This window comes from Cyanistes caeruleus, chromosome 22 (genome assembly GCF_971803275.1).
Source record: "Cyanistes caeruleus chromosome 22, bCyaCae1.hap1.1, whole genome shotgun sequence".
Classification (NCBI taxonomy): Eukaryota; Metazoa; Chordata; class Aves; order Passeriformes; family Paridae; genus Cyanistes; species Cyanistes caeruleus.
Genome location: NC_141722.1, coordinates 5,152,286 through 5,165,944, shown reverse-complemented (window position 1 = coordinate 5,165,944; position 13,659 = coordinate 5,152,286). Strand labels below are relative to the sequence as shown.

General features: G+C 37.9%; 1 protein-coding gene across 3 annotated transcripts in view; it reads left to right on the top strand.

Annotated features, from left to right (window-relative positions):
• The window catches only part of PRKCZ (protein kinase C zeta), a 41,419-nt gene that overhangs the window by 21,575 nt on the left and 6,185 nt on the right, over positions 1-13,659 (top strand). For 2 of the 3 annotated variants that reach the window (XM_086860561.1, XM_023940446.2), the window contains 10 exons: positions 1,402-1,533; positions 2,673-2,754; positions 2,956-3,008; positions 5,007-5,195; positions 7,597-7,694; positions 10,652-10,738; positions 11,382-11,517; positions 12,312-12,399; positions 12,636-12,755; positions 13,252-13,331. In XM_086860561.1, coding sequence (XP_086716687.1) covers positions 1,402-1,533; positions 2,673-2,754; positions 2,956-3,008; positions 5,007-5,195; positions 7,597-7,694; positions 10,652-10,738; positions 11,382-11,517; positions 12,312-12,399; positions 12,636-12,755; positions 13,252-13,331 — 1,065 coding nt within the window. The remainder of the gene's footprint in view (positions 1-1,401; positions 1,534-2,672; positions 2,755-2,955; positions 3,009-5,006; positions 5,196-7,596; positions 7,695-10,651; positions 10,739-11,381; positions 11,518-12,311; positions 12,400-12,635; positions 12,756-13,251; positions 13,332-13,659) is intronic. The other variant, XM_086860562.1, reaches the window with a different exon arrangement.

Genomic DNA, 13,659 nt, shown 5'->3' with positions numbered 1-13,659 from the left:
TCAACTCTCTGATATGGCTTTGACTGCATGTGTTTTGGAGAGGTATGAAAGGGTTACCTGAATTTCTGATGGAATTTGGGATCTGCCTCTACTTCCAGGGCCTGACAGATTTTATTTAGTCTTAATACTACTGCTGCAAAACCTATAAAAGGATACTGAAGGAAGTCTGGTGGGCCAGGAATTTTGGAAGAGGTGGCAACAGATGTCCCAGGCTTCCTCTCATCTGGCAGTTTTTGGGTTGTTTTTCTTTCTTCTGGGCAGTGCAGTTTGGGTTTCTCTGATTGAGGAGGACTGGTTGCACAGATGAGGGAGATGGAATTAAGTCTTGTTTTGTACAACTACCAAGATACAGCAAGAGGAATTATTATTATTTATTTATTATTAATTATTATTTATTTTTTTTTAACTATTCTAGCACTACTAGTAGGGATTTTCAGGGGCTGAAGAGTTTTGGGCAGGAGTGTGTGTGGGTCACTGGTGTGAGCATCTGAATGACCGCAGTGTAATGGGCAGTGCCTGGGAGGAACAGACTGGCATTGTGGCTTTGGGACCTCTGTCTGAGCTGGGAGCAGCTGCAGGGTGATGGGCAATACCTCAGCCTGCTACAGGAATTATTGAAGAGCATTGGCAGCCGGGGAATAATGAGTGAGTTTTATACTGGTAGTGTGAGGTGGGATCACTGGACCTGGGTGACTTTTTTGTATGTAAGGATCTCAGGTTGTTGTTTGCCAGTTTGAGTAGAGTGGATGAAGTGACCGTAGCAACATACACTGGAACAGTGATTTAAAAACCTCTCCTGTTCAAGTTGGCAGCAGGATGTCTGGCTTCTTCATTATCTTCATTTTGCTCTTTTGTTGCATATGTTAAAACACCATGGATTTTTGATGCTCAGTGCAACAGAGAGGCTTATTATCAGACATGATTAATGGATTTTAATTATGCAAAGTTTCTACCACTGTTAAAATGTATAGGTGTAGATGTAGAACACTTTTTACACATTGTGTGCTTAACTTTTTGTGCCAGTGCTCTCCAACACAGTCTGTTTCGGTGGTTTTTATACATAATTGTGTAGTACCAAATTCTGGCAGTTCTGTTTGGGTGATCTCTGTCAAAACCTGAGATTCTAAATAGATTTATTCTCTAAAAATTATTTGCTGATGTCACACTAATGTGTTCCACATGCTTGAGGTATTTGTTTTCCTAACATTAATTTAAAAAGAACTGCATTTAGCTGAATTTTGGGTGTGAAATATAACCTTCAGCTATTACTGTAAGTCTGGGTATTCTAAAATTATTATGGAACATCTGTTAGTTGACTGGGATGGGCTCTTGCTGCTAGAGAACTGCTCACTTCCAGCAGGGATTGATCCTGGAACTGACAATGTGCATTGTGGCTTGCAGAGAGCATATTGTGGCCAGTGCAGTGAAAGGATATGGGGGCTCGCCAGGCAAGGCTACAAGTGTATCAACTGCAAGCTGTTGGTCCATAAACGTTGTCATATCCTTGTCCCACTGACCTGCAAAAGGCATATGGTGCGTATGTATTCTAGCAGGGCTGAGGGGTGCCACTCTGGCCTGTGCTGCTGTTGGTAAATGTGTCCTGAGTAATGAAATGTGAGCATAGCTGTGGATTTGTAACACTTGGGAGTATATTCCGTTTCTGCAGAGGACAAGCCTTTGGATTGTGAGCAGAGAAAAAATGAGAAAGAAAGTTTGTGATGTGACTTCAGTATGTTCAAGCTTGAATTTGACTTCTCCATTAGACCCTGGCAACCTCAGAAGCTATTCCTTTTAGCCTGTGGGAATGTTTTAAGACCTAAGGCACTGATACAATTTCTGCACTGCTCTTTTCAGAAAGGCTTATTGCTTTCCTGTTCTTGCCATCTCAGTTTCTCCAGTACTGTTCTCCTCCTCTCCATGACCATCATTCCAGTGCCAATACTGGTGTCTTTCCTAGGCTTTAAACATCAAAACATTTAAACATCTATGTATCTGAATTTTATCCCTTTCCTGTGTTCATCCCCAGTATTTCACTGGTGGTTGTATCATGTTTCTTGTGACTTGGAACTTAAACCAGTATTTTTCTTTGCTGGTATTGTATGTGACTTGCCTTGACATTACTAATTCTTTGCCAATTAATTTCTGCATGCTGCTGTTCTTCCTGGAGTAGTCCTCCTTGTCTTGGAGGCTTGGGGATGAGCCCAGGGTCTAAATGCAATACAAAATATCTGTTATTGTGATCTTCACTAATTTATGCATAATAAGCAACAATTCATGTTTTTATTAAGCAGGAAAGGAATATGCCAGTGCTCTAAATGGAGTGTGTAACATCATGCTGAAGCATTTACTTGGTTGTAGTTCCATGCAAAACACTCAGAGGTCTTTAAGTAGAATAAAAGTTTGAACTTTGCTGTGAAACACACCACTCTTACTTTTAGAAGACAGCCAAGCATCTGTTGTAGCTGCAGAGAATAGCTAATCTAGCATTTAGGTTTTGGTAGGCTGGTTTTATCATGCATTACGAAATGTTAATATTTGGATACATAGTCTCCAAAATCCAGTTTTCATTATGGAAAATGTGAAGATCTCATGGAGCTGTAGTATAAGGGAGGGCACTCACAGGGGGCTGCACGCCCATTGTGGTTTGTTGGTGTGACCTGTGTGTTTGGCAGGATTCTGTCATGCCTTCCCAGGAACCTCGCTTAGATGACAAAAACGATGAGGCTGATGTCCCTTCTGAAGACACAGATGGAAGTGAGTGCTTTGTTTCTTTAGAATCCCTCTTGCCCTCATTCTTAACTCTTCCTGTTTACAAAAGTGGAAAAACATGGTCAACTTTCCAGTAATATTTAAAGCAAACTGGCCAAAAACTACTAAATATCTTTCTGTTTATTGATTTTTAAAACTATTTCAGTGAAGGCCTTTATAACCACACCACTTTGATTTCTTTTCCAGTTCCCTACATTCCTTCAAACCGGAAACATGACACCATTAAAGATGACTCTGAGGTATGTTCTTAAAATATTTTTCTAATTTGTATTTAGGTACTCCAAATCACAGAATGAACTATGTTGGAAAACACCTTTGAGATCATCAAGTCCAACCTAATTATTATAGCTGATTATTTGTTCTGGGCTTTCTGCTGCCCTTTGCAAAAGTTTGTTTGGTTTTTTTTTCTGAAAGTTGATAATTTTTTTAAGCTTTTTTATTGGATTTTTTTCAGATTTCTTATCTGTTCAGCTGTTGTCATTCCACTCATGATCCAAGATACCTTTTAACATTTTTGTTTCCTCACTTCTACTTGTTGGAATAACAGTGATTTAGCAGAGGATTTCACAGTCCTTACAACAAATGGTGGCTTTGCCATTGCCTTGACTGCTGTCCCTGATGGATGTTCAACTCTTGTCACCCTCAGACTATTGCTGTGGAACTTGGTTCAGTCTGGTAATCCATTAACTACCCAGCTCTCTGAGAGGGTTCATATAAATAATACCTAAGCATTTTTAGGCAGATTCTGTGGAAGCACAAGTAGAATAACATATACTTAAACTCTTTTTTCAGGTCTTTTGTGTAAGATCTGACTCAATCTCTGCACATCAACAATGTTACTCCTCTAGAGAAGTCTGAAAAAACTGAATATGCTTCAATTCTAAAGGGTTTTAAGACATTTCTTTTAAGAAAGCTTCTGGCATATTTAAAATAAATAGGATGTACTCTGCAGAACACTGGCAGTTGCTCTGATGTTCCCCTCTGAGCAATACTGCACCTTTTTCTCTTGCCTCCACTACAATGCTTGTCACTACCATTCCTTTCATACTTGAGTAGTTCCTGCTCCTGGGTGACTTTCTTATTTTCAGCCATGTATATACATATGATTATCCAAAATTCAGAAATGGAAGGGTAGAAATTAAAAGCACATCAGAGAATTTTAATCTCTCACTTTAGCTGTGGTCAGTTCTCAGATTTATGTTGAAATTTGGTATGTGCTGGTTTTGCTCAGCTGTCCTGAATTATGCTGCTCTGATTGTCCCACCTTGCCTTTGAGCTGTACTGAAATAATTTAAGGTATCCTATAGAAAGGAGTTGGTGTTATGGGAGCTTTGTCTAGAATCTTTAAGCTTAGAGCAATCTCTTCTAATAGCAGTCAATCCTAGATCAAGATTCTTTATATAAACACTTTCCACAGTTCTGCAGAATGCTGATCTGTCTACAAGTACAGTAGTGTGAGGTCAAATAAAAATAGGCCACAGAAGTGTGTCAAAGCCTTGGGTATATTGGTAAAACCTGAAAGTTCAAGTACTTGCTGTATTTGTCTAGTGCAGCTGCTCCATCTTCAGTCCCATGTTTTCACATCTAGTTCCAGCAAACAGCCAAGATGATAAAATTTCTCTTTTTAAATTAATGAATTTAAAAATTACATTCTTCATAGTGGAATATTTCCTGCAATTTCTTAGAGTTGGGAAATTGAGATCTGCTTCTGTGTGTTCCCAGGAACTTGTTAGGAATCTTAATTTTTATTAAAATTATAGTGAGCTGAATACACACAGTTGTTGCCTAAACTGAAACCAAGGCAGGTATATTCATCAGCAAATGAGTTTCCTTACTCATCTTATTTTTAATAGCCTTTATTAATTTGTGCTGTATCTGTCAGAATATTGATAATGTTGCTCACTTTATACAAAGGATACAATGTCCATGGCTTGAGGTTCAGGAATTTGGATAGACCTCATTTTTCAAGGCACTGCCTTCTTCTTTCCAGCAGAGAATATGAAAATTATTAGTTGGATGAACTACTTTCTTGGAAAAAAACAGTAACTTTTAGTAAGGGCAAACCCAATGGCAACCAAAGATTTGTAAACAAATATGTTCCAATCAGCATCCAGCCCTGGGTGCCAGTGCCAAGCGAAGTCAGCAAATTCTGCCCAGTGCTTAAAGATCATTCTGCTTTAATAGTTACTTGCTATGGAATTGTCCCCAGTTTCTAGCATCTGTTTCTTTTTACACAGGATCTCAAACCAGTCATTGATGGAATGGATGGAATTAAGATTTCTCAGGGGCTTGGACTCCAGGACTTTGATTTAATTCGAGTTATCGGCCGTGGAAGTTATGCCAAAGTTCTTCTAGTTCGGTTAAAAAAGAATGATCAGGTTTATGCTATGAAAGTAGTGAAAAAAGAACTGGTCCATGATGATGAGGTAAAAGTCTGTGTTAATTGCATTCTGTTACATATTATAAAAACTTACTATGCTTTAACAGAAACCACTCAACTAAGCAAGGAGCTCATGTTTCAGACAACTTCTCTGGCAGAGAAGTTTTTCTATCATTTGAACTCATTTGTCATCAACTCTGCATGAAGCACCAGGATGAAATCTGAGATAAATGTCCCTAATTTTAATAAGAATTAACAATTACTAATGGTCTTGGTAGAAATCATGTATTAAACCTTTCAATATGGATGTGCTAATCTGTAAGTGATGAGATAAATGGGGTGAATTTGTGAACTTAATCTTGAAAGAAAGTAAATATGTTTTTCAAGGCAAAAGCATTGTCTACGTGTCAGAAGCGGAGCTGAAACTGTTCTTACACTCATGTTGGCAGAGCCTATGCACAAGTGACTCAGTATTCTGAAATATTTCTTCTGTGAGTTCAAAAGTTATGCTACTGCCATTTGAGATCCCTGTGTTTGTCTGCCACAGAAATCTGCTTCATTTCTCGATTATTTTCAAAATCCTTCAGATTTTTTTTTTTAATACAAGATCTCAAAGCACAAATTTTGGGGGAAAATTGAAAATTAAAAACAGAAAGTTTTTTTGTTTGGTTTTTTTCATCTTTTTCCTATACTACACTTTTTTGAAAGTAGGATGTTTGGGAAAAAAACATCAAAACACTTTTTTAAGTGCTCTTTGTGTTGGTAGTTTCAATCAGTTGCTCTGGCTGTCATCTTTGTGATAATTCCAGACATTCCAGGCTGGGCTTAGCTCTCCTAAAATCCTTTGGCTTTCTCATTTATTTGATGTTTCTTTTTGTAAGCCATTGTTGTGTGGTTTATTTACTGTTTCATTTTTTAACATGTGTTTTTCCAAGAAGGTGGGAGCCAAAGCCAACTCCTGTTTAATGAGTTGTGCAGCTGTTTGAGAGCCAGAGGCAGATGTGGAAAGGCTTTCTAGAATGTGGCTCTTGTAACTACGTAGAAGATAGAGCTAATTGGTTTTTCTTTTCCCTAAAATAGGCTGTATAATGAAATTCTGGGAATTGATAGGAAATTGACTGAATTCTGTGAGTGCATGAGATATTGCAATTAATGGAAATTTCACCTTAGAAGTGTTCCACAAAGAAGGAAAATCAATTACATAGCAAGTATTAGCATGTTGAAATTAGCTGGTGCTTTCCAGGGCATGGCTGATAGTAGAGAGAAGAGAGATAGAGGGAAGGCAAATACCTGGGCTTCTGTTCAGTTTTGCTAAGCTTAGTTTTGTAAAATTGAGCACTGGTAAAATCCTAATGCCAGGTACACAAGTGCACTAATAAATTTAAAGATTCTTAAAGAGAAGCTCATTTAGTTAAACCAAGAAGTGGTTTATTCAAAATTGGATTTTTGGCTCTGCATTTTGGTCTGGACTCAGGTTTACCCTTCCAAGGTGATCTTCATGAGGGTCCACACACAAAGCCTAACAGGTTTATTTAATTTGATGATGACAGTTCTTGGTTTCCTCTGAGACTTCAGTGTCGGCATCTGTCCCTGACAGGAAGGTCTGATTTCTCAGTCTCTGTATTTATTGTCTCCAGATTGGTTGGGATGATGGGAGTATCTGTGGTAAATGGAGAATTTTTAGAACAAGTACAGTTCTGGTATATTGGCAGGGTCCTGAGTGTTTGCAGGGTGGCACATGATCAGTGCATTGCATGAAGGGTGAATATCTGCTGCTAAACCCAGCTGTCTGTGATGTTTAAATTGTGCATGGTTATATGAAGTAAAGCTTAAATGCTTTATCACAGCTCTGAATTTTGCAGCACTGCGCAAGTATCACGCAAACTGTGGTAGGTTTTTATGATGTGGTTTTCCACTGCGTGTTCAAGACTTCTCCCTGTTGAAGGCTTAAAGGTATCTGTGATGCTTTGAAATAATTTTGGCTGGACCAATTAAGCAGGTTTTGGTAGTTTTAATGAATTAAATTTGAATTTCAGATGAGGAGATGAAGTTCAGTTCCCTTGAACCTTTTAAAAGCTGGAGATTCATGTTGCTTCTGTTACTGGCATGAGCTGCTTCAACAGCTCATTGGGATCATTTATCTAAGAACTCAAATTATTTCCATGCAGCAGTGTGAGCAGTTTGTCAAATATTGCAGATGTATGTTGTTAACAATGACTTATATTTTGTGCAGGGCTTCCTTAAGTGGTTAAATAACTTCTGAATATATAATTGAATTACAATGTTTTATAATTTACTCCAGATTTTGAGGGGTCTGTTTTTCTGAAGAACAATATAACAATGACAGCGTGTGTAAGGCTGCACTGTGATGTTCACAGGTGTTTTTTTGGGAATACCCACAGTGGTTATCCAGCAGGAGATCTGATTGTTCAATTACTCTGTTTCAGGATATTGATTGGGTACAGACAGAGAAACATGTGTTTGAACAGGCATCCAGTAACCCATTCCTAGTTGGTTTACATTCATGCTTTCAAACAACAAGTCGGTAAGAATGATCTGAACTTCCTTTTCCTTTTTTTTTTTTTTTTTCTTTCTTTCTTCCTGAGAATCTTGATCATTGTGCTGAACTGCTTCTCCTAAAGCAAATGTAACCACTGTCATCATAGAGCAAGGAATTTTTGGAAGGAAGCATTAGCATTGTCAGGGATTCACTGCTGCAACAAAGTCATTTCTAGAGGGGTAGCTCAGGCAGGAGTGTGGAGAAAAGTCTTGTGTTCTGGGTCAGACCTGAAGGGGGAGGGGGAATGAGGTAGAGGAGGATCCTGAGCACAGCCCTGTGAAATGGGGAACACAGTTTACAGCACCTTCTGCTGAGGACGCCATATCAGTTCTCAGCAGTTCACTGTTCCTAAAGAGCCTGAGAGTTGGGCTGCCCAGTAATAACCTTTTAATGATACTATAAACCGCTACTTGCATAGTGGTATTGTTACCTATGAAGCTTAAAAGCCTTTAGCACATATCAAAGCAGTGTGTGATTTTGAGAAAGTGCTTATTTAACTCTTAACTACTTAGAAAAACTAATTATTTTGTCCCTATGTGCACAATATGACCTGGATTATTTGCTGCTTATTTTGCAATTGGAATATGAAGAAAACAAGAACTTTCATGTCCATGCCAGAGTATGTTACTGGGGAATTGAGGTGTGGTTTGCTGGTGGTTTGGGATATTTTTTGTTTTCACAAGCACTTGTTTGCTGTTACACTTTTATATTGCCTCATGCTATTGTGTCATAATCAGAAAATTGTCTTTCTATCCAACTTACTTGCAGTGCAGAGTGCAAAGTTTTAAAAAGTTTTCATGGAATTTCCAGTCATTTATCCTTAAGAGCAATCATCTGTTTGTTGCAATGTGTATTGTCAAGTTTTAAAATACAAAGCTATGCACTGTACATTTCTTCAGTCCCCAAATTTTCACCTCCCTAATGGTTAGAGCCAGAGGAAATCTTCCAGCAGGGAAAAAGGGTGAAAGAGGTAAAGGAGCTGTATCAGTGTTCTGAAGGTGCATGGACCAAGGAGTGTTTGAAAGCAGGAAGAAAGAAATAAAGAATGATTCCTAAAGGTCACCGCGTCAGGATTTGACCAAAACAGACTTGTCAGAAAGAATAAATAAACCTTTAGACAACTGACAAACTGTTTGGTAAGGCTCTTAAGTTAAACCAACATTCCCAAACACTTTCTCACCAAACACAAAATAGAATTGTACACCCAATATAAAAAATTCAAGTTGTCAGGCAGGGTGAGGGATTGAGAACGAGGTTTCTTGTAACTACTGAAACCCAGGAAAAGGCCGAGTCAGCAGCAGGATCTTGTGCATTGGTTTTTGGCAGCTATACTGACAGAGCTGAGGAGCAGAAATAGGAAAGAAACCCCATGCTGAACATAATCAAAGCTTTCTGTATTCCTGATGTATCTTTATGAGTCCTGCTTTTCCAGCCCAGCTGCTTCTTGCAGTGAAACTCTAGTTTTTTGTTGGTAACTTCAGCCATTTGCCATGGATATAGCCATAATGTCATGAGTTCACAACTTAATTATAGATATAATTTTATAAAATCATAATTATGACCTCATTTACATCAGGCAGGAAAAGCACAGAACTGATTCAGAGTGAATAAATTCATCAACATCAGATTGCATTGTGGCCCAAGGAAAATGAGTTGTAATAGAACAGGTTGTGACAAGGGTACTAACAGGAAGGTCACAAAAGATGCTCTTCCTCTTGAATATAGTTTTAAATAAGTTTTTAACACAAATGTGTACCTAAATGTGGGGCTAATTGATGCTGTATGTAGCTGTTCATTGTTTCAGATACTGATGATGCTTGTTTCATTATTGTAATAAAATATGTACCTTGGACTTACCCAGAATTGCCAGATAAGTGTCTTCCAAGGATGGCATCAACCTGAAACCTCCAGCCTGCAAAACTGGGGGTGTTTCAGTAAATCCTAAACCCAGCAAGGCCTGCCACTACTGACATACTTGAATATGACTTGATAAGGAGCTTGAAAATGCAACTTCTGAATGGGGATAAAACATTGGGGACTTCTAAATAGGATAGGAAAGCTGGCAGCAGAAAACATCAGGAGTGCTTTAATAAAATACTCATGGCATTGTTATGTATTTTTGTTTGTTGCTTATTTAAGTTCAGTTTAGCATTATTCTTCTTGTGGGGAGGCCACTCAGAGTCCTGCCAGCTGGATTTTATCCAACAGATTTTCCTAGTTTAAGTTTTAACACTTTATAACTTTTTCAAACGAAGAATCCTTTTCAAGGAACAAAGAAAATCTCCAGCTAGAGTGATCTTGAGAGACTGGAGCATGTGTTCTCCAAACTGAATGTTTTCGAGTGTGTGGATGTGTGGAAAGGAGTTTTCAGCACATGAAAAATGAGGTGTACAAGGAAATGCTGCTCCCTGGGCCAGCCCAACCTTCCCCAGAAGCTCTCCCTCAGCATGTTCCTATCCTGAGCTCTCTCTGACATTGGCAGCATTGCCTGGATCATATTTTCGCAAGGATGAAAGCTTTCCTGCAGACTGTCATAAAAATTTTTGTCTGCCTAATTCCACCTGGATTTCTGTCCCCTACTGACTTTTCCCTAGATTAGAGCAGCCTGTTTGAAACATTCATTCTCCAGAGGAACAAATGAGCCCAGAGCTTCCACCTGGTGCCTGTGTTGTGTACAGTGTCAAACTTGTTGAATTTATAAATTATAACTTAAAATTAATTAGTTTATACAGATAAAGGCAGTGGCATTTAAAGAGAATGTTCCTACGTAATATACGTCAAGTAAGTACTCCCTTCTTTCCCTCAAGAGTAGTTTCTGTAACTACAGGAAATCTAGAAGTCTCAATCAAGAGTGGAAGTGAAAATGGCTCAGATGGGAAGAATAAAAACAGCTTTTCTGGAGAGTTTCCTTGGAATGCATGATTTGTGTTCTATAATTTCAGATTGTTCCTTGTCATAGAGTATGTGAATGGGGGAGACCTCATGTTCCATATGCAACGGCAGAGGAAACTTCCTGAGGAACATGCAAGGTATTTCCTGACACAGGGCATGTGTTTTCTTCAGTTTTGGTGCTTTAATGGACTTGGATTCTTAAGTTTAGAATGTCCTGCCTGGGAAGAAATGTAAATTTTATCTTTTTGAAGAATACGATTATTTTTAGAGAGCAAGCAGTTCATCAGTAGTAGAAGTTATTCCAATTTACTTCTCTTCATTGCTTCATATTTAGGTGATGCCTCTTTGGTCTGTTGATAGAACATGTAATATTCTATCTAATTTGCTCTGATGTTGAAATAATACTGTGCTGGTGGGAGAAGATTAGAACTCCAGTTTGCATGTCCCTGCACCACACAAAGGATCACTGTCACTCTGAATTAGAGGAAAATAAAGATCTTCCATCTTGCTATATGTAATCTTCAGAAAAAAAAAATATCTGTACAATAAAGAATAAGTATTTTCTTTAGTAGAATGAAAAAAAAAATCTAATTTTTATTTAAGGAATGGTCTTACAAGAGGTCAGTGTTTTTATCAATAAATGTAGCTTGGGGTTTTTAATGCTATTCATACATAAAAGTTGTAAGCTGTAAAATTATGTTTTAAAAACAGATGTTTAAATTGCACCAGCTTTTGTTACCATTTTAATGGTAATAAGAACTTTCTCCTTCTTAATTTCAGGTTTTATGCTGCTGAAATTTGTATTGCTCTAAACTTCCTACATGAAAGAGGCATCATCTACAGAGATTTAAAACTGGACAATGTTCTCTTAGATGCAGAGGGTCATATCAAATTAACAGATTATGGCATGTGCAAGGTAGGATTTTCCTGACCTTTTTTCTGTGACACTTAGAGAGCACTAAGAAAATTCATCTTTATATAAACACTAGTGTTACTGAGCCCAGAATTTAGTTGTGAAATTAGAAGTTTATTCTGAAAAAACTTAACTGTTGAATAGAACCACATTTGGAACTGAATTGTAATAGAAGTTTTGTTTCCCCAACATTTATTTGAAAGGTACTTCCAAATTGTTCAACTGATTTTTTAAATGTATCTGTAATTAGTGAACAAAATATTGTTACCTGCATGTTGTAGCTTGTAGCAGTAGGGCATGGCGGCTCGGAAGACTTCGGGATGTTACGGAAAGTTAGTAAATCCCCTCTCCGTAATATGGTAATGACCCCTGCAATTAGCCAATAGCACCTAGCTGTGATGAAAGCAGATGGGAGTAACATAGTAACCCTAGGCTATAAAATGTCAAATTCTCCTGCAATAAACACCATTTTCGCCATCCATCACATTGATGTCCTGTGGGTAAATGGTCCGTGTGGCCAAGGGGGGCCACCGTGCTGGCTTCTGAACCAGGGTGTCTGGCTTGCTTGAAAACCCACAGTAGCTCAGTAGTATTGTTACCTACATATAGCTCATTTTTAATCAGCTTTGCTGAAGTGGAGCTGTGGAGTCCTAAGGCATTTTGAATACTATGACTATTTATTTTGTGAAAGGAAGCTCTTTGAAGTCCCTGAGTAACTTGAGGTTTTAAGTCTAATTAAAGGAAATACCCAGAAAAGGAGGTCAGCTTTTAATTTATGAAATTATTTCTGCATGTAGGAAGGTTTGGGCCCAGGTGACACTACAAGCACTTTCTGTGGGACACCAAATTACATTGCACCAGAGATCCTCAGAGGAGAAGAATATGGTAAGTCATGACTAAACAACCTATAGTTACAAAAAATACAGTTGTATCTTGGTTCAATGCAATTAATTTTTTGACTTTACACTTTTTTTTAATGTTAATATGTAATAAAACTTGAGTGGTTGTTTACAATTTAATTTTTATCCTGAAATAAAGTGGTTTTTTCTCTTCCAATCACTTATTTCAGCTTCTTTTGAGTCATACTTGGCCTGAAAAATATTTATTAAATGATATTATAGGCTTCAGTGTGGACTGGTGGGCACTGGGAGTGCTGATGTTTGAGATGATGGCGGGGAGGTCCCCATTCGACATCATCACTGACAATCCAGACATGAACACTGAAGATTACCTCTTCCAAGGTACAGCCTTTGGGGTTTGGGTTGGGAGGGATACAATCAAAATGGGCAGTTTGCATAGCAGAGTTAGGGTTCCCTTTCCCAGTATTGCCCCACAGCTGCTGGAGCTTGGCAGTTGTGAAGCTGCAAACTCCGTAACAAGCAGAACTTCTTTAGAGCAGTTCCTGCAGTTCTGTGACAGAATCTGTCAATGCTCTTCTTGAAGGGCCTGATATAAAATCATTTTCTGTTTAAAATCACAAAGTGTGGACTGAAATATACTGAGTACTGGAAGTTTTATTTCCTATTTACACAACAAATAATAGCAAAGGTATTGAAGGTAACATGTCCCTTAGGAAATCTTCCAATGTCAATAGAACAATGCCTTGAATTCCTGTAGCTCCTTCTGTTTGCATGATTTTAAATAATTTGGTACCATACTGAAATAAGTGTTTATATTGAAACTGTGGTCAGTGTCACAAACCAAAACCCAATATTGCTGTTTTTATACCTGTCCCAGTTATTCTGGAAAAGCCAATCCGGATTCCAAGGTTTCTTTCTGTCAAGGCTTCCCATGTGTTAAAAGGATTTTTAAACAAGGTAAATAACAGTCTCTTATTTTTAGCATCTGAAAGCTGGAAGTCAGAGCTTCCTGTTGAAAGTGATACAGTTAATCAGCTTACTATTAAGAAAATCTATAAAACCTTTGTGTCCTCTATGTTAAAAATCCCACTTAGCTGGAAATTTATTGAGGGAATTCCACAGCATGGGCTTGATTTTCAACTAGGTGCAGGCTTTTAAAAAAAATAACTGTAGCTTTGTTTATAAACTCTTTTCTGTAATATTTATTATTCATTTAATTAAGCTGATAGGAATCTGAAGATCCATTATCATTAAAGGAAAAAAGAAGGATATGAATTATACATTG